General features: G+C 40.2%; 1 protein-coding gene across 1 annotated transcript in view; it reads left to right on the top strand.

Moving 5' to 3' along the window:
• LOC122812125 (adhesion G protein-coupled receptor E1-like) overlaps positions 1–20,650 on the top strand; it is a gene marked incomplete in the record, with an annotated part of 2,110,064 nt that overhangs the window by 1,724,047 nt on the left and 365,367 nt on the right. Inside the window, 1 exon segment of the mRNA XM_044084415.1 lies at positions 17,371–17,606. Coding sequence (XP_043940350.1) covers positions 17,371–17,606 — 236 coding nt within the window.

Raw genomic sequence — 20,650 nt, 5'->3', positions numbered from 1 at the left:
AATATCGGAGATCCCCGGTAAACAAATGTTAAATAAATAAATTAATTAAAAAGTATAAAATCCTAATGCATGGCTTTACTGGAAAAGCTTACCCAGACTCTGACACAACGTGCTGTGAGGGAAAGGTTAGTTTGGTTTTACTTTCTTGTATTTTGTATTACTTTATTGGCTTCTTCTATTTTGTAAACTGTGATTTGCTTTCTTTACATTGTTTTTTACTTATATTCTGCTTTTAATTACATAATAAAACTAGGAAAGCAACCACAGCTGTGTCTCTTTTGAGTCACACAGACATTTTTAAACAACCCTCCCACTATGGTGGAGTTGTATTCTTAAACACAACTGCCTTTCTATTTGCCTGCCTCTTATGTTAATTTGACCACGTATCTCCTACACTCTACCATCATATTGGCTGTTGTAAGCACAAAAATTATCATTTTGTGAAACCACTCCATTTGGACTATATACATTTATTGGCCATTCCACTGTATTCCATAGCACCAGGATACAAAGTACCCATCTCCTTTCACTCTATCTTGTTCTTTTAAAATTAGTGGCTCTCCATTTGGACAGCCAAAGCTTAAGTCATGCCCTTTTTCATATCTAACTGCTTATTGCACACTGCAGTGCTTAGGATATTAACCCATTTTTTCATGTTACCTTTAAACATCTATTGCAAGAACACCAATTATTCTGCCTCTCAGTAGTCATCTTGGAATTAGTGCTTCTGTTTTCTCCTGGTAAGAGAAGGAGCACAGAGACATTATTTCCTGGAGATTGCTCATCACCAGAAGGCCTAATAACTACTTCATCAGTGACAGTAGATAAAACTTTATTAACTTATATTCTGCTCCTGGTGAGAGAAGGAGCACAGTGCATTGATTCCTGAGTGTTTCTGGCTGGGAAGTGAATGTCTGTGTTTGATGTTCCTAATTGGTCTGGTTGCTATTCAAGGTATCTACCAGGAAAAAGCTACAACAAGCCTACAGACCCTTATATTATCTGCAACAAGACTGTGCATCACCATACAGGCCCTCATCTTGGAATTGGTGTTAATGTTTTGTTTCTGATGAGAGAAGAAGCAAAGGAGCATTGCTTCCCAGCAGAGTGAAGCTGTGGTTAGACCAGCACTAGTAGTAGCCAGGCAGTAGCCATTCATGCAAGTCCCCTCTTTTCATCATTCTTGACAAGGTAATTATTTGTTTTCAGTAAGTACTGCTTGATTTGTTTCTAACTTCAGAATATCTGCCTAAATACTTCATCCTTAAATTTTCAGGGTCTACTTATTAGTTTCCCCTCAAGTGTTTGGCAGTACTCTGTATAGACCCAAATACCTTAAGTGACATTTTTCCTGTAAAAGCACGATTGAAATTTCACCAATACTGAATTGCACACAGGACAACTAGTTTGCAGTGATAAGTACAGTCACCAGAGTTGCTAACCGGATACTCCTGACATTGCTTTATATTCTCACTCCAACTGTCTAATCAATAAATATGGGTCTGTTGCAATGGAAATGGACTTCCCCACTGTCTACATTACTAGCTTGGTGAATATGGGCATCCTGAGGCAATGTAGGAATTGCCTCATGTTTACTGACAACTAGTTAATTCTCAAACAAACTGATGTCTTGTGCAACAGATGTATTTGCGCAATGTCACTGGAGGCAAAGCTCTCACATAAAAGTACTCCTAATGTCAATAAGGTTGTCAGTAGTACACATGCTGCACCCATGACACACAATTCAAAGCAAACATATAGACCCAGTTATGCTGGGACACTTAAATGCAACCTTCCTAAACCGCAAAGACCTCAAATATGAAGTACACATAACAAATACCCTCAGCAGCTCCAAATATTCACTGTCAAAAACAACCACATCAACACATGCGGCCACATCTCATGGAGCCTGCACTTCTAAGCCCATAAGGCAAGCTACCAGTCTAATATTCTGGTCATTAGAGACTCCACTGTGAGACACACTGATGTCCCTCTCATTAGGCTGAGTAAGGAGAAAGTCATGGTCAGTTGCCTATCAGGGGCTAGGATCCACCACATTATGCACGCACTCAGGTCATTGGACCATAAGTACCAATATGACTCCCTCATAGTCCATGTGAGTGTAAATAACCTGAGATGTACCGCCCTAGACAATATGAAGAGAGACATCATGGAGCTCTAGGAATATGTGTCCCAGGCTTGTATGAGCCTAGCATTGAGCAGCATTTTACCTTCTCCAAGGATGATGCCACAATACAAACCAAAGATGACCAACTTTAATAATTGCCTTAGTTTTCTGGTGTTTCTGGTGTCATTCTAAGGGGGGGGGGTGCAGTATATGTCAGCATGGAAGAAGATGCTCAACAGACCACTCTGATTTGCAAGGGATGGTCTGTACCTCTGCCATCTAGGCTAGTGAATATTAGCTAAAACGTTGTCTTCCCTATAGTGCCTTTTTTAGGCAATGCCTAACTGAAAGTACTTCCGACATAGCAAATCAAAACCAAGAAAATCTAAAGGTACTACTGCTCAATGCTAGGATTCTAAATAAAAAAAAAACAGCTTCCTAGAAGAAGAATGCTGACATCTGTGCAGTCACTGAGATATGGTTTTAAGCTACGGAGAGCACACTGACAGTGCAAGGTTATAACGCCTTCCACACATTTAGATCAGCTACTACACAGCCAGGGACTAAAGACGGAGGTGTCTCGATTTACATCAAAAATAAATATACCTTAAGGCTGGTCAAACAAGACAATGCACTTGAGCTGCTCCATGTTCAAATCACCATAGGCCAAATCTAATACCACTTCCTTGCAAGCTATGCCTGTATGACCCAGGAAACTTATACCATGTGTTTAAACTTATTGGAAATACTCTCCATCCAATCCAATACCATATTAATGGGTGACTTTAATTACACCATTATTAACTGGGAATCCTATGCAACACCAAATGTACAGGCACAAAAAATGCTGGATTTTGTAAACACAAACTCCATGGACCAGATTGTCAATATACCAACTGGGGTGCAACCATACTAAATCTGGTCCTCACTAGTATGGGAGAGTGCTGCACACCCCCTAGTGTAATGTCTTCCCTGGTAAGGTCAGACCACAAATGGTCTCCTTTGAAGTAAAAAATATCATGGGCTTGCAGATAAACCTGGAATATTCAGGAACTACTCTTAAGGCTAACTTCCTGATATTAAGTGATAACCAGGCAAAGTTCAAGCCCCCATAAACCCTGAGAACACTGCTGTATATGAGAACTGTTTACAGAAACCCTGTACAAGCATGTTAATAGCTGTATAGAGGGAGCCGTACCCACCAGAAAGAAGTACAGATCTAACTCAAAAAACAAGCCACCCTGGCGGAATCACAAAACATACCTCTCAACTCTCCAGATTTTTGCAGAATATCCAGATTTTTGCCTCATATTTTTGGTCTATTCCTCTTAAAATTTGTCATTTTCTTGCAAATCACTGTGATAATCTGAGGAAGGAAGTCACTAAATAATGACATACATTTCAGTTTCAGACTTCAAATCCTTCAGAAAATGTATGTTGACACAAATCCTGTTAATCTAGCAACTTTCTACATTTATAAGAGCAATATATAAAATCTGTCCCTATTTTTGGGCCATTGTCCCACCATTTTGTCAGGCTTTGTCCAGATTTCTTGCACTAAGAGGTTGAGAGGTATGTCACAAAATCAATAGTCTGTATAACAGAAAGAAGAAAATCATGGCAAAAAATAAGAGGTACAGCACCCAGCAGGATAAAAGCACTCTCATCAAACTAAACAAACAACTCAGAGGACAAATAAAGCCCATCAAAGCCAAATTTGAGGTAAATTTGGCCTCCCAGGCCAAGGACATTCCACAAGGCATTCTTTTAGCTATGTCTGCAACCTCAAAGGCAATACATAATTGTGTGCAGAACCCATTGTAAATGGAGCCACCTATATTGAGCCAGAAGATACAGCAAACCTACTGGCTGATAAATTCATCTTCAACTTTACCCCTCTCTTCCCCTCAACCTTCTCTCAGAAAATACTATCAAATATAATTCCCCCCATTATCAGCAAAGAACAGGTCCTTAATGCTCTCTCTAAGGCCAAGAACACTGCATCAATGGGCCCAGACAATATCCCAGGATGCCTTATAAATAGCATGAAACATGACCTATCAGGCCCTCTGGAACTCCTATTTAGCTGTAACCTCCAAACAGGCTTCATACCTCATAAATATAGAACAGCAACAGTCATCCCTCTGTACAAAGGTGGGCCCTCTACACACCTTGAAAACTACAGACACATAAGTTTTACTCGTCTTATATGTAAAGCCATGGAAAGAATTATCAAGGAAATGATCAATAATGATAGAGTAAACTTCCATACACTGAACCCAAGGGCAGGTCATGCTTACTCAACCTGGTGGACTTCTTTAAGAGGATCAGCAAAGCAATGGATGAGGGCAAAATGGTTCATGCTGCCTATCTTGAACTGGCCAAGGCATTTGACACAATATTCCACTCTGGCATTGTTGACAAAAACAATGTAACCTGGTGGATAGCCAACTGGCTCACAAACAGGACCCATGAAGTTAAACTTGGGGAGTCCACCTCTACAAAGAGGCCAGTCACAAGTGGAGTCCCTCAGAGATTGGTCCTTGGACTGCTCCTTTTTGTCATTTACTTCTCTGAAGTCAAGGCCAATGTCAATGGTCTCTGGCTGACTAAATTTGCAGATGATTGCAAATTAAGGGCTGACATTGAATCCCACACTGACAGAAATGTTCTCCAGGAAGGGCTGACAGAGAAAATGTGTCAGAGCCATGGACTAAAACAAAATTTCAAGAAATGCATATTAAGATCCTTCGAGAAGTCATCCACCCCTGGTAACTAACATATTGACAACACACCCCTTAGCGTTGACCCAGTAATCAGGGACTTAAGGATACACATAGACAGTAATTTAGCCTTTGACCATCATGTGTCTATAGAAGTGAGGAAATCATTCTATGTTTTGCAACCTATAAACAAAGGTATGGCATCTAGGTCCAAGGATTCATAATACCTATCACTGAGCACAGTACCCCCTTTGGTATGTACCTAACCAGGCATATCCAACAACTGGAACATCCACAGAAGTTCCTCACTAAAAGAATACAGGGCTTTAGTAAAATGTCTTATGCAGACCACCTCAAGGCTCTATCCCTGTGTTCTGTCTCCTGCAGGCTGTTGAGGAAAGATCTATGCCTGGCATACAGGGCATTATCATACCCTACTCTGATGGACCTCCTGCATATCCACAAAACAATCAGCACCAAAAGTATCTGTTCTAAAGACTTAAACCTTGCCTGTGATATAAATAGGACCTGCTAGAGAGACTGGTATGTATCCCAGAGACTACAACATCTCTGGAACAAGCTCTGCATCCATGTGCAGCGGAGGTTCTCCCTAACCCAATTGAAGCGTAACTTAGACAGCTGGATAGGGAACAGCATATTCATCCTTGGTTTGGCAGCTATGCATCTAATGGACACAGGTAACCTGCAAATGGTTTATCTTCCATACCCCTCTTGTAAATTTTTCGTCTCCCAAGCCCCTGCTTACACTTATCAAGGATACCAGCACTTGTCAGAGATTTCAGATACATGGCTAGGCTTAAAAATGCCCTTGCAATCATTAGCCCAGTAAACACCTATGAACCTATTATTGACCAACTGTAATCCTCTGTGGTTTACCAGAAAATCAAAAATTTTATGAAGGACAGGGAAAGCATCTCTAGCATAAACAATAAACAGGCATTACTAGAAACACAGCTGACCACAGAAGAAACAAATATAGTAGCACTATCCAAAACCTGGTTAAAAGATGACTTCTGGACATCCTACATTATAGATCTCATAGGTGGTTGCTAGGCATGCAATCCAGGAGACCATTAAGGAACCTAACCCAGATTCCCAATTGTCGCAAAGCACTGTTGGTTTAAGTGACTTGCCCAAGGTCACAATGTAGGCAAATAAATGCTGAAGGAATCAGATCCTGCACCACAGGGAGTAGCTTGTTAGCAGTTCATAGCATTAATTCTGTCTGCCAACTGCCAGACTAAAACTTCCTCCCATTTGCATACAGAGGATGGTTTTGCTCCCTCAAACTGTTATGGGGTCAGCATACTTCCCCTGCACCATTCTGCTGACTTCATCCTTAGCAATTGCACCATACACAATGACTTTAGACCAGGTCTGAGGAATGATGGTGGTCTTGTCTTCTTTTCTTATCCCATTTCGTCCAAAACTATACCAACTTAGAAACCAAGCACAGCTCCAACAGCTGTATAAAGACTGACAAAACTCCTAACTGGTTATATGCCAAACTAACATCAAAAGGACACACAATCCTAAACATAAGCACAATTTTCGTATCTCCCACCTTCTTCACCATCAACTATACAAAACGTTTTACATTATATATTCTGTGATGAACTTGATGTAACACAATTCTGCTAGGAGGCATCAAACCACAGTATTCTAGGTTCTGTTGCCTTACAACTGATGAAACTGCTGCAGTTCAAAGCTTAGATCAACTTGTTAAACAGCCAGAAAAAACAAACCACCTTACTGGGAACCACTCCACAAAAGACCTTTTACACCAATATTTCTGATAGATGCCTACATGTCACAGTACTTCCTAACCACATAAGTGGCCATTGTCCACTTATATCTACTTGGTCCTTTACAACATACAAGACATATCCTAAAATAGTCATTGGTAGATCTGTTTCGTAAGACAAAAATCAAAACTGTAATGAAGCTTTTCTGGCCATAAACTGAACAATACCTAACACTTTCATTGACTTCACTGTTGCTCTAAATTACTTCTTAGACATTCCTTCATAAATAAAAGGCACACTATTTACTATAACCCATAGGAGACTTAGAGGTCAAGTATGCCGCTGGTTGACAGCAGACTAAAAGAAATCCATGCAGGAAAAAGATAAGGCCCAGAAAGCAAAGCTCCAGTAATACTAACCTTTACCACATTTACTTAGAACTGTGAAAGAAAGCTAGAAGAGTCACATACTCAACTAAAGCTACTTACCTCTGGTAATAAAAACAGTTTACTCCTCTCCTAAGCACTTTTGGAAAGAGTTGTGCCTTACCCTAGTCATCTATGAGGTAAACAGATGTAAAACCCTATAAAATAGCAAGCTTACTAAATACATATATATATATATATATATATATATATATATATATATATATATATATATATATATATATATATATATATATATATATATATATATATATATATATATACATATATATATAGACACACACACACACACACACACACACACACACACATATATGTATATATATATATACACACACACACACACACACAGTATATATCTATATCTATATATATATATATATATATATATCTATATGCACACACACACAAACACACACACTCACACAGTATATATATATATATATATATATATATATATATATATATATATATATATATATGGATCTACTTCAGTAGATCGAACTTTTACTAGTTTGAACCACATATGGCCGAGAAAATATGTTCAAACTCGTAAAAGTTCGAACACTGAAGTAAAAACACATAAAACTAAATGTCTATAGCAGGGGGGCTATGCCCTCTTGCACCCCCCATACCCCCCTTACTTAAATATACCAACTCCGAGATTGCACTACATTGCAGAAATGGGAAATCTTCCCTTTCCACTCTGTACGGAGATCTCCATTCAGTCAGATTGAACTTTTACAAGTTCGAACATATGGTCTCGGCCATATGTGGTTCGGACTTATAAACATTCGATCTACTGAAGGGGACCCATTATATATATATATATATATATATATATATATATATATATATATATGGATCTAGGACTACTGAATGAAAGTTCAATAGTCCGAATCCACATATTCCGCTTTTAACCCAAAAAGTGCTTTTGCTAAAGTCCCCAAAATAAACACCAAAGAAAAAAAAACATAACTAATGTTTAAGCAAGGCCCCCTGCACCCCCCATACTTTTATATTTGCACTCCGAGATCACACTATAGTGGGGAAAACGGAATATTCCCTCATCCCCACTGTACTATGATCTCAGCAACAGCCATTCCCCCCCTGATTTTCCCTATATCTTATCATACTTTCGCGAAAGTGCTTTTTCAATGAAAAGCACTTTCGTGAATGAATGATCAGCGGTTTCACTTTTGGTGAAACTGCCATTCGTGCATTAGTATGGATCTTATGTATATGTATATGTATATGTGTATATATATATATATATATATATATATATATATATATATATATATATATTCACTTCAGAATTTCGAATTCCCAAAATTTCGAATTTCATATGGTTGAGACGATATAATCAAAGTTTTAGAACTTTGAAACTCTGAAATAAATCCAAAAGGAACACAAAACCATGTTCCTCAATGTTTTTTCAGGGGGGCAAGCCCCCTGCACCCCCTGTATCCCCATCCCCTCGCTAGTTAAATATATCAACTTCGATATCGCACTACAGTGAGGAAAAGTGAGAATTTCCCATTCTGCTCTGTATGCAGATCTCCGTTCAGCATTTCAAAATTCTAAAACTTCGATCGTATGGTCTCGACCATATGAAATTCGAGGTTTTGGGAATTTGAAATTCTGAAGGGAACCCATATAGATCAATTATCTATTTATCAACCAGAAAAGCCAAATGGATGCATATTCCTATTGAAGGGTCAACCCAAAATCGATGTCTGGTTAAGTTACTTGTTCAGAGTCCCATGGTAGGTAAATGGGGCTTGTGAGAGTCAAACACAGGTCTGCCACTGCATTGAAATGTCAAATTAAATGAAATTAATTAAAATTTCCCTTCAACCTTGCTCTTATTCACAAATTTGATAATTGTCACTACTGCCTTCATCACACTCATTTCTAACTTCTACTTGTCCTTTACCAGCCCTGTGACTAAGCTATCACAACCATTACCTACCTGTCAGTCATCTGATGCTATTATATGATGACATGTCCACCTTTGGAAACCCACTCTCTGCAAAGTTTCTTTCATAATATTGTGGAATTGGTAAAGTCCTACAGCCATCTCTCTCAACCTGCAAACATTGAAAATAGATGTAAAATCTGTTGAAAAGTAAGAACATCTGATAAAAAGTCTGGATATCTAATTAGCATAAATTCCAAATACTAAATAGCACATAACCCTTTCTGCCTCGTGCTGGAATGTGGGATACTACTCAGAAACACGAATGGGAAGCAGAGTAACAAAATTATGGAAAATATAAGTATATTATCAAAGACATATGTAGACATTAGACATTAATGAAGTGTATTGGAAGATTATCCTAAACAAGATTGTTTGTTTTTGCTTCTGAAAATAGACGATGTAACGTGTATCCTCATTCTTTGAATTATTGGTGTCACTAGTGTTTTGGTCATGTAGTGTAGTTTCTTGACAACTTCACAATTATGTGTGATGAGGTGGATTCAGAAAACTGTGTGAAAGGGTCAATAAAGCCTACTAATAGGTAAAACAAGCCTGGAAATGGGAACATTTCAGGTACAGTTGAGAGGTGTGCCTACAGCAGTGGCAAAACTCTTAGTATTGCAATTACTGTTAGTATGGTAGCAGTAGAAAGGAAGACCTTTAAGTATTTGAGAGGAAGAATGAATGTTGTAAACTTTAATATCATACTGTTAAAGATGTATAATGGTATAGCAGTAGGCTCTCTTCCAGTTTATGCCTTTTTCATACTTTCTGAGAACCGATATCTCACTGAAGGCTTCACATCACTTGCTCTTCATAACTTCAATGTATTGATGTAAAAATTGTTTAAGAAGTTGATAACCTCTGCAGACACATTGAAAGATTGGTAGGGCACCAAATTAATTTGTCACCTGTTGGTAATAAATTCATCATGACGTGTATATTTAAGTGAGTGAGGATGGGTACGTTAGAACAAATATGGAGAGACTTGAAATTAATGCTGTAAGCCATTTTCTTTATCATGACTCTCCTTTTTTGCACCTGGATATGTTCTTTTTAGCATTCACATGGCAGAGTGTTTTTATTCAGGGTAGTCTGACACTCATGTTATTAACCTTTCACGCTGCCTGTGTACAGATACAGTTGGCATATATTCCAGGCCTCCATTCTGTACATGGGAATGGTCAGATGTTAGAGGAGCAGCTAAACATTTTCCAGTGGAATGAAAATAAGCAGCCCAGCAATTACCCACCATGTCCATCCATGGCTTACAATTAAAAAAAAAACATGACTTTGGTTAATCAAACCATGGTTTGGTGACCATGGCTAACCCGTGAGGCATACAAGTTCATAAAAGCTAGGAACGCAGCATTCAGATCAAATGACACAGATGCTCTAAGGTGTGTCAGAGCCAAATTGAACAAAGGTATTAAGGATGCAAGGAGAACCTATGGCAGGAAGATCAGGGTCACTTTAGCAATCAGAGGGATAGCAGATGACTATGGAAGGACATACAAACAATCACTGACTACAAACTTGCAGCAGCCTCATACGATGACAGTACTGAATTTTTGAGCCAACTGAACATCTTCATAGCAGGTTTGATGCAGAAAACAAAACAGTGGCAAATAAGCTACCTGTTGACAAGGATGAAGCAGTGCTGAGCCTGAGCACAGCTAATGTAATCAGAACCTTGAAATGGGTCAACCCGAAGAAAGCAGCTGGCCAAGATAACATCATGGGTAGGGTACTATGGGAATGTGTAAAAGATCTGGCACCAGTACTCATGGACATCTTCAGTACTTATTCCCTTATTCAAGAAACCAAACCAGCAACTCTAAATGACTACCAACCAGTGGCTTTAACCTCGACAGTGATGAAATGCTTTGAAAGGCTGGTTAAAGATCATATAGCCTCAAGCATACAAATGACTCTGGACACATTGCAGTTTGCATACAGGATGAGCCTTGGTACAGTAGATGCCATTTCCTTAGGAGTCCACAAAACTTTGACCCACTTGGAAGGCAAGAACTGCTACTTAATACTACTATTCATAGACTTCAGTTCTGCCTTCAATACTGTCATCTCTCAGAATCTGATAATGAAACTACTACAGCTGGGCATCAACTCCCATTTATGTATTGGGATTGTAAGCTTCCTCACGGAAAGGTCACAAAGGGTTTGTGTGGGCAACAACAGTTCTAAAAGCATAACCCTGAATACAGGAGTACCACAGGGGTGTGTCTTATATCCTCTGCTATTCACCTTGCTGACACATGATTGCATGGCCAGATATGAGTCCAATAAAATAATCAAATTCGCAGATGATGCTGCTGTCATAGGTCTGGTCAGAGATGAAGAAGGCCTTCTGGAACAAGATTGAACATCTCTTGGGCTGGTGTGACGACAACAACTTAGCACTGAATGTCAGCAAGACTAAGAAACTGATTGTGGATTTTAGAAGATCTCAAGAACCACCAACCTTTAGAGATGAAAAGGATGACAGTGGAAAGGGTAAAAAGTACAAAGTTTCTGGGAGTACATATCACTGAGGACCTGTCCTGGTCAGTCCATTCATCTTACATGGTCAAAAAAGCTCAGCAATGCTCGCACTTCCTAAGGAAACCAAGGAAGGCAAAACTATAGAAGACCATCTTCTAAACTTTTTACAATGGTACCATCAAAAGCGTCCTTACCATTAACATCACTGTCTGGTATGAGGGCTGCAACACCTCCGATCGTAAGGCTCTTAGGCAAGTTGTAAGGGCAGCAGAGAAAATTATTGATTCCTCTCTTGCACCTCTGGAAGACCTACATGAATCACACTGCATCAGTACGGCCAGGAAGATATCCAAAGATCCTTTGCCTCCTGCAAACAGTATGTTCTCCCACCTCTCTTCAGGTAGGAGATACAGAAGTATGCACTTTAGAGCTTCTAGACTTAACAACAGTTTCTTTCCTCTCTCCATCAGACAACTGAACTCTTGCAAAAAACGAGCTAGGATAGTGTCAATGCATTCTTCCCCTCCTACCACATAGTTGTGCTATTTATCTGACTGTACAGATCCTAACAGATCCAGACTTTGTTGCACTATAAGTATTAAGCTTTTTCATGTGCAATAATTTACTGATGTGTATATTTAACATTGGTTCACACTTTACCTTACCATATGACTCTATGAACTGCAATATAAATCACACAGTGCAATATTCAGTTCTTATGTTATAGTAATGTCATGCACATGTTACTCCATTCTATTTATATGTAAAGCGTGTCTGTTCACTATGTTATTATTTTATTCTAGTTTTACTTTTATTTTTATTATATTATTTTATTATTATTCTTCTCTGTATGTATGTGTTTGCACTGGAACAAAGCATCACAATTTCATTCGGCTACATTGTGGTGTAGTTCTGAATGACAATAAAGTTTTCTTTGACTTGCCTTTGACTTTGACTTTTTCCTACTGTTACATCAGATACCTTGCTTACATAGTATCACAGGTTCATAGGTTCATAGGTTCATACTAGGCTATCTGCCCTAGGGCATTTATAAGCCTAGCCAGAGTGTGTTTGGCTTTCGCCACCCATTTTAAATTTATTTTGCTATGCCCTTTTTCGAGGTTAGTATACTGTGCCTCTGTCTAACAGTGACACAGAAGTGATACCCGGGGTAAACCTACGATCTCCCATCCACTCATCAAGATTCCTCTTGAAGAGAGTCAATGAGGGACTCTGCCTTACCTGGACTGGGATTTTATTCCAGAGTGAAGGGAGCCTCTGGGTTATGAATCTGTCCCTCCAGCATGTCCTATTTATTTCAGTGCTGAGGTTCAAGTCCCTCGAGCGCGTAGCTCGATGGGATTTGGATTTTCTGAGGTGCAGCATGTCCATTAATTCTGGGTTGGACATGCCTTTATACGTCAGGCACAGATCGCCTCTGAACAGGCGGTATGCCACTGAGTAGAGCTGGAGTTTCTTTAACCGGGCAGCATATGGCATCTGTTTGAGCCCTTTGATCCTCTTGGTGAGGTACATTTGGGGTCTTTCCAGTTGCTGCAGGTGTCTGGTAAGGTACATCCCAAAAGGGGCATTGTACTCAATTATGGGCCTGATGAGGGATGAGTAAAGAGGCACGATGACCTCCCCTGATCTAGATGTGAATCCCTTCATGATTAGGTGGGCTATATAAAATGTTTTTCTAACCACTTTGGCCATGTGGTTGTCAAATGAGAGATTGCTATCAACTTGGGTCCCCAGGTCCCTAATTATTTCTTCTGTACTTAATGGATTGCCACCTATGTGGTAATTTGTGGGCACTTTGTTTTTGCCAAAGGGGATGACTATACACTTTTTGGCATTTAGCTTGAGGCCATGGCTCTGGCACCAGTTGTCTGTTTCTATGAGGCCATTTTGGAGGATGCTTGTGTCGGCTGGAGAGTCGATTATGGTGCCCAATTTGCAGTCATCTGCGAACTTGGTCAGCCACAGTCCTTACGTGTTGGCCTGTACCTCCAAGAAATATATACCAAACAAGAGAGGTCCCAGGACTGAGCCTTGTGGGACACCACTTGTAACTGGTTTGGAGTCTGACATGGCTCCAGCAATTCTAACCATGTGGGTTCTGTCCTTGAGCCAGTTTGCAATCCATTTAGTGACATAGGTGTTTATATTTAAGCTAGTGAGCTTGTCTATAATGCCCGAGTGGGGTATTGTATCGAAGGCTTTTGCGAGGTCCAGGTAGGCTGTGTGGACCACCTTCCCCTCGTCAATGGCCTTGGTGACTGTTTCAAAGAAATCAACCAGGTTTAAGAGGCAGGATCTGCCCTTAACAAAGCCGAACCGGGTAGGATCCAGTGTTTGTAGGTCCCCAGTATCTTTATTTATGAGGTCCATGATGATCCTTTCCATAGCTTTGCAGACCAAGCTAGTCAGACTTATGGGGCCATAGTTTCCAGGATCCGTTGAGGCACCACCTTTATGGAGAGGGACCACTGTTGCTGTACGCCACTCTTTGGGCACATATCCTGTAGTAAGGCTGAGATTGAACAGTAGTTTTATGTTTGGGTTTAGCTCTTCTTGGAGTTCATGTAGGATGCAGCCCGGGACACCATCTGGTCCCATTGATGCTGTGTTTTTTGCTTTGGAGAGGGCGGCTCTTACCTGAGCATCTGAGATGTCAGGGGGGCAGCACTCTGCTGGGATAGATATTTGCCCTTTTGGTGGGGGGGGAGTTTGCTCTGAACCTGTCAGCTAGGATGTTGGCAATGTCTGTGGGTTCGGTGTATTTTTTGTCATTTTGGACTAATTCTGAGCATATCTGGGAATTACCTCCCAGGTTCTTAACATAACTAAAGAAAGCCTTGTGATTATCCTTAGTGTCCTGTGCAATTTTTCTCTCGAAGCTGGCCTTAGACAATTTTATGTGTGCCCGTAGTTTTTGCTAATACTGATCAGTGATGCCTTCCCTTTTTGGGATTTTGCTCTATCATTTAGTAGCTTCCTCCTTCTATTCTATAGTTTGTTTATGGCTGGGGTCCACCAGACAGGACGTCTGCCTTTGGAGGATTGGGTCTTGGTTTTATTTGGGATCGCATGATCCATGCATTCCTGAAGGTGTTCATAGAATGCGTTTATAAAGGATTCTGCGGTCTGGGCCATATTTTCCACAAGCCCGGGGGCTTTGAAGGATTCCACCTCAGTTTTGAGGAGTGTGAAATTTGCTTTAGAGAAATTTTTCACTGTGGTTTTCTGGGCAGGGGGTGGGGTCGGGATGTGAATATCCAGTGAGATTAGTTTATGGTCTGATCTTACCAGTGAGGGATACACTTCTGGTCTGGAGCATAGAGTACCCATGTTGGTGATGATCAGGTCCAGTATGTTTTCCCCTCTTGTGGGAGTGGTAACAAATTGTTCCATAGCATTTGAGTTTATAAATTCTAGGAACCTTAGGGCTAGGGTGTTGGAGCTAGAGTAATGCTCCCAGTCTATGTTTGGGTAGTTGAAGTCACCCAATATAATGGTGTTTGGGGAGACCTTCATATTTTCCAGTGTTCTCAGGAAGGCCGAGTGGGGTTCCTGGGTTTGGGAGGGTGATCTGTAGCAGGCTATAAACTGGAAGGCAGTTTTACCCACTGTTAGTTGCACATGGATAGTCTCTGATGTTTCATGCTTTGCCACCAACCTGGAGGTGTGGGTATCTTTGAATATCGATACTCCCCCTCCTTTTGTGGTTTGGTCCAAGTTTTGGGGCCGAAAAGCATGGTATGAGGTATAACCTGATAGTGCTGGCGTGCTCTCGGGAGCCCTGAACCAGGTTTCTGTTACTGCACAGATATCGATGTTCTCCGTGCTAAGGAGAGTTTTGAGTGCGTGCACCTTGAGGTTTAGACTTCTGGCGTTGAGTAGCATTACTCTTAGTTTCTTATCCCTTGTGATACCTATGGAGGTGGGTTTGTCTTTTGAGCCTTGCCTAAAAAAGGCACTATGGGTGTAGCAAGAGCCTTTGCCAATATCTGAAAGCCCAGGGGTGACAGGTGCAAGCCGTCCCTAGCGAAGCATCGTGGCTTGTTGAGCATATCATCCCAAGCTGACAAGCATTGGATCCCCTTTGAATGACACCAGTACTTAAGCCAATTGTTGAAATTGATCATCTTGTCTTCATATTGTGGCATCATTCTTGGTGAGGGTAAGATGCTACTCAAGGTCAGGGTCATACCGGCCTGGGCTACATGCTCAGAGAGCTCCTTTATGTCTCTTTTCATGTAGTCCAGGAAGGTACGTCTCAGGTCATTCACACCAGCATGGACAATGACTGAGTCATATTTGTACTTGCCTTGGAGTGACCTGAGTGCTTGTGTTATGTGGCGGATCCTAGCGCCCGACAGGCTGCTCACCGTGACCCTCTCCTTGTTCAGCCTGGTGAGCGGGACGTCAGTGTGCCTGACGATAGAGTCACCTATTACAAGTGTATCAGGTGTGTTGTTTGGTCTTAAGGGCTGTGACTGTTTGGCACACTGGCTTTGTGAGATATGTGTTGCACGTGTTTTGTTTTGGGGTAGCGGCTGCTTGGGTGTCTGCTTTGGAGGTTTCTGCTGCTTCGGCAGATCTTTATTTAGAGCCTCCAAGTATGTTTTTGTGTGATTATGTGTTTGGTTTGCTGTTGTGGTAGGTCTACGTGAGACTGGAATTGTAGTGAGTGTGGTTTCCTTCTCCTCCTGACTGGTTATGCCAGTACTGAATTGAGAGAGCTTAGCCTCCAATTTGGCTATATGGTTGCATCTCTCACATGTGTTGGAATTTGTTGGGAGGAGGAGAGGGTTGTCTGTGTACATGAGGCAGTTGTAACATTGCCTCAAGATTCCCAGATTCACCAGCTGGACCTGAGAGGAGATTGACAACTGACCTTTGGACATGCTAGAATAATATTGGGAATTCCTTAATAATTGAAAACCAGGGCCAGTGGGGAGTGAGGGTGTAGTGCTTTTAATTTTTAGTGCTGACTTATATAATTGCTTTAGTGAGCAAGTGCCAGGTAACTTAAGTGCAATGTGTTACAGGTAACTTAAATGCAAAAATGACAAACAGTAACTTTCTTTCAAGTGAAACAAGGAAATAAGTACAGTAAGCAATGCAGATATCACTAGTGATCCACAGAAGCACTGAGAATTGATATCACAATTGATATCATAGGTGCTTATGGGTGGTACACTGTAGCCCAAAATGCAGATGTGTCTTTCCTGTAGCCGTTGGTCTTGAACATCTGAGGAAGTCACGAGAAGTGCATATTATTATTACTAGCACTGTGCCGCGACCAGTAGCATAAAGAAAACCCACAGCAGTCCTACTTTTTGAGGTACCCTATGCCTTACTATTGGCAAGGCCTGCACATACCTAAAAGACATTTACAAAACAGCAATCCATTTGCATAATAGATTAAATGACAATAGAAAATGATTAAAATAATGATCATAAGCCAGGTAAAAGCCAGTACTGTCAGAAAAAAGAAACTCATACATTGAAAATAATTAAAAGAGTGAAAAATCATTTTTGTCTCAGAATTCTGATACTTATTTCTACTGCAGCCTTAAATTGTCCACAAACAGTACAGATTATATGTGTTTTTTTAAAGATCTAGTTCATGTTGGTTGCTCCTGCACTTTAGTTGATCCTACTCATATCAGTAACTAATGTTGGTTTCCTGGTTTTGAAGAGTCACTGTCTCTGAGGCATTTTAGGTAGATATTGTTTTACCTATTTATGTATTTGTTTATTTGCTATGCCAAACTTTAGTTTGTAATTAATTATAACTCTTTCATTTCAGATCCTCTGTAAAGTTATCGCAGCTTTTCTACATTACTTCTTCTCAGCTTCCTTCTTTTGGATGCACCTGGGTGCGTTGCAGCTCCATTTTATGGTACAAAATCTTAAGGCAGTCAGAGCCTTCAGATCTCACATCATCCCAGGGAGAGTCATGTATTCTGTTGGATATGGGATACCAGCTATAATAGTTATGGTTTCTGCCTGTGTTTATCCCGATGGATATGGAGAAAAGAATATGTAAGTTTAGCTGGAAGTCTTTATGCAATGCAGAACAACATTGGTACACTTTAAGTATGTCTTCTAAGGCAGGGAATGTATTATTGACAAAAGCTAGTTGATGTGTATATTCCAGTAATACAAAAGAATAATGACCACAATTAGAATAGCAGAAAATTATGGGAAATGTCATCTATTAATCTTGAATGTTTTATTAAGAAATGACAGAACCCTAGACTTCTAACATTATCACTTTTGAATGTAGAAAATTATGCTCATGTAACACTTCTGAGTAAAACCGATTACTATTCATTATCCATATGTTTATACCTTTCTTTTACTTGCTGGATGCCATTATGCAGGATCATTAAGGTCACATCTGGAAAATGTCTTGCTTCACTAAAAGGACCTGTTTGTTTATCAGCAAATCAATAAATACAGAAAGAGTAATGGGGTTTCTATTCAAATAAACAAATAACTTATTTCCTTTACCGCCCCCTTAATCCAGTTCAGTGTGACAAAGGAGAGAGACTATCGCAGCACTCACTTGATAAAAGGTAGGTGAATGAATCCTGAATAGGGTGCCAAGCTATCACAGTAAAGGTGTACTCACTTTCATACACAATGCGCTCACACAAACACACACACACATATATATATATATATATATATATATATATATATATATACACATATATATATATGCACACACGCACACACACACACACACGCACACACGTGCTCACACACGCGCACACACACACACACACACACACACACACACACACACACACACACACACACACACACACACACACACACACACACACACACACAAAACCTGTGGGCAGATTGGAGGAATGCCAATTCACTTACAGCATCTCTTTGAGATAGTGGAAGAAACCAATAGACCTGGCAGGTAAAGTGATTGCCTGCAGTGTCTGTAAATAAGGCAGTCTATCCAAAATGACACTGGATAGACAAGATGTGCCAGAAGCAAGACTTAGTGCTGTGCCAATGTAGTTCCCAAAATAAATAAATAATGTGCCATTAGACTCTCAGATAGTTAGCTTTGTCACACATACTGCAGATTCCAGGCATGGTCCATTACTCAAGTAGCTATGTCAAAAGTATGTTATATGTTGTATAGTTCAGACTTTGGATATCCAGATAAGTAATAGTGCATGCTTAAAGTAACTGATGTACATTGATTTCCCAGAAAATATTGTCCAGAGGAAAACTGTAGCATCAGTATCTTTAGATTGTATAACTATAAAATGATACAAAATTTAGAGCACTGCTGAGCCATGAAATAAGAGAACCAGCTAGTAATGGAGCTCCATCACTGGACACATTGAGTATGGATGCTACAATATGGTAGAAGGGTTCTTCTGAAGTGAGAATACTAGAAAGTATATGTGAGGGTGCTGTGAGATTAGCAGTTGGAATAAGCAAAATGGTGGGAGGATGGAGGCAAAACTAAATGAAATATTAAATACAGTATCAGAATGAGAAGATGGGACCTTGAGTCTGAAACTAGCAGAAGCTTGGAAAGAGACAACAGTATCCCAGAGATGGAAGTTGTAATTGGTAGGTGAGTGAACTCATTGCAACAAATTGACCCTTTGGTGGGAAGTGTAAATGAAGGAGTTGAGAAACAACTCCCAGAAGCACTGATTGCACAATGTGAAGCTCTTGATAACAGAACCAGAATGCAGAACATAGGATTGGATTAGCAGAGGGGCAGAGTGGTAAGACATCATTGTTTCCAAAGAAAAATTGTCAAAAGCATCTTTGGTTGAGGTGCCACTTATTGACTGACAGGTAGATACAGCACACAAGTTGGAAAGGCCTTCCAGGACCATGACATCTCACTGTCAAATTGTATACCAATAGATGAAAAGAGTTGCTCACCTGGCACAGCCAATTAGAAACTTTACTCATATTTTAGCTATGGTATATGCACAGTGGAAGCAGTAAGCTTTAGCAAAGTGGAGCTTTAGGGAGTTCATGGAAGAGGCCAGTTTACTGGGCTGCTCATCATCTAGATGCAATTGATATCAATAAGAATATAACGGGGGGGAAGCAAAAGTAATGCTACTGTTGGTAATGGTCAGCCTAGTGGTAAATCAGGTAGAGTGAGCACAAAGACATGGGGGGAAGAAGGAGAGAGGTGGCAGGACTGAATATGATGAACACGACCTGAGTAAAATTCAGTGAAGGAGGAAGGAAGATCAAAAGACTGGCATGTCCTACAAGTTGCATCAGTGCATAAAAATGCAAGACCAAGTACATTCAGGCAGAAATTACTATCAGGTCCACTGAGTGGCAGAGAGGAGCAGAAGTGGTCAAAAGGGTGGGGCAATGTCTGTGTATATTGGAAGAATTAAACAGGGTACCTCAGAGTCTATGAACAGGGACAAGAGTGCCACTAAAGGACAGAGAGCAAATGAAAAAAATTGTATGGAGATCTGGAAAAGAACTCTGAAGATGAAGAAGACAGAAGTAAAAGTAAAGATTAGGTCAGAGTGAGAGAGCAAGATTTATAAGAGGTCTGAAGACCAAATGGTGAAAGGAAAAAAAAAAAGAAAGTCTCATGGATAAATGGAGGAAATCAGTGAGGTTCATTCAGTGGAAGGTAGGATACCAGCAATTGAGCAGGTATGCGATAATAGATAATGGGATTGTTTGGTGCATACTGAGATAGTGGAAATGAAGTGTTTGTTTCCTTGTTTATGTATAGGTGTGCTGCAACTGCAAGGCTGTGTCCAGAGTGGAGGACTGTTGTGAATTAGTTTGACAAATGAAGGATAGTGAAGGAGGTGGGACAGTCATAGAGAAGGTCAGCTACCTTAAAAAGGGTGAAAGATGGGAAAGGGAAGAAGTATGACCAAGAAGGATAGCAGAACGGAAAATAGTTGGACTAAGTATCAGTCATGGGGTATGATTAAATGAAAAGACATTTAGAATAAAAATTTAAAAGACATTGTGCATGGTTAAAACAAATGTAAATTTTTGGTCTTTTTTGTGATAATTGCAATTAAATATGTTGAATTTATCGAAGG

The sequence above is a fragment of the Protopterus annectens genome, chromosome 9.part0 (assembly GCF_019279795.1).
Source record: "Protopterus annectens isolate FY-2018-M chromosome 9.part0, PAN1.0, whole genome shotgun sequence".
Lineage (NCBI taxonomy): Eukaryota > Metazoa > Chordata > Ceratodontiformes > Protopteridae > Protopterus > Protopterus annectens.
The sequence above is the reverse complement of the archived record's forward strand: the minus strand, read 5'-3'. Positions and strand labels throughout refer to the sequence as shown.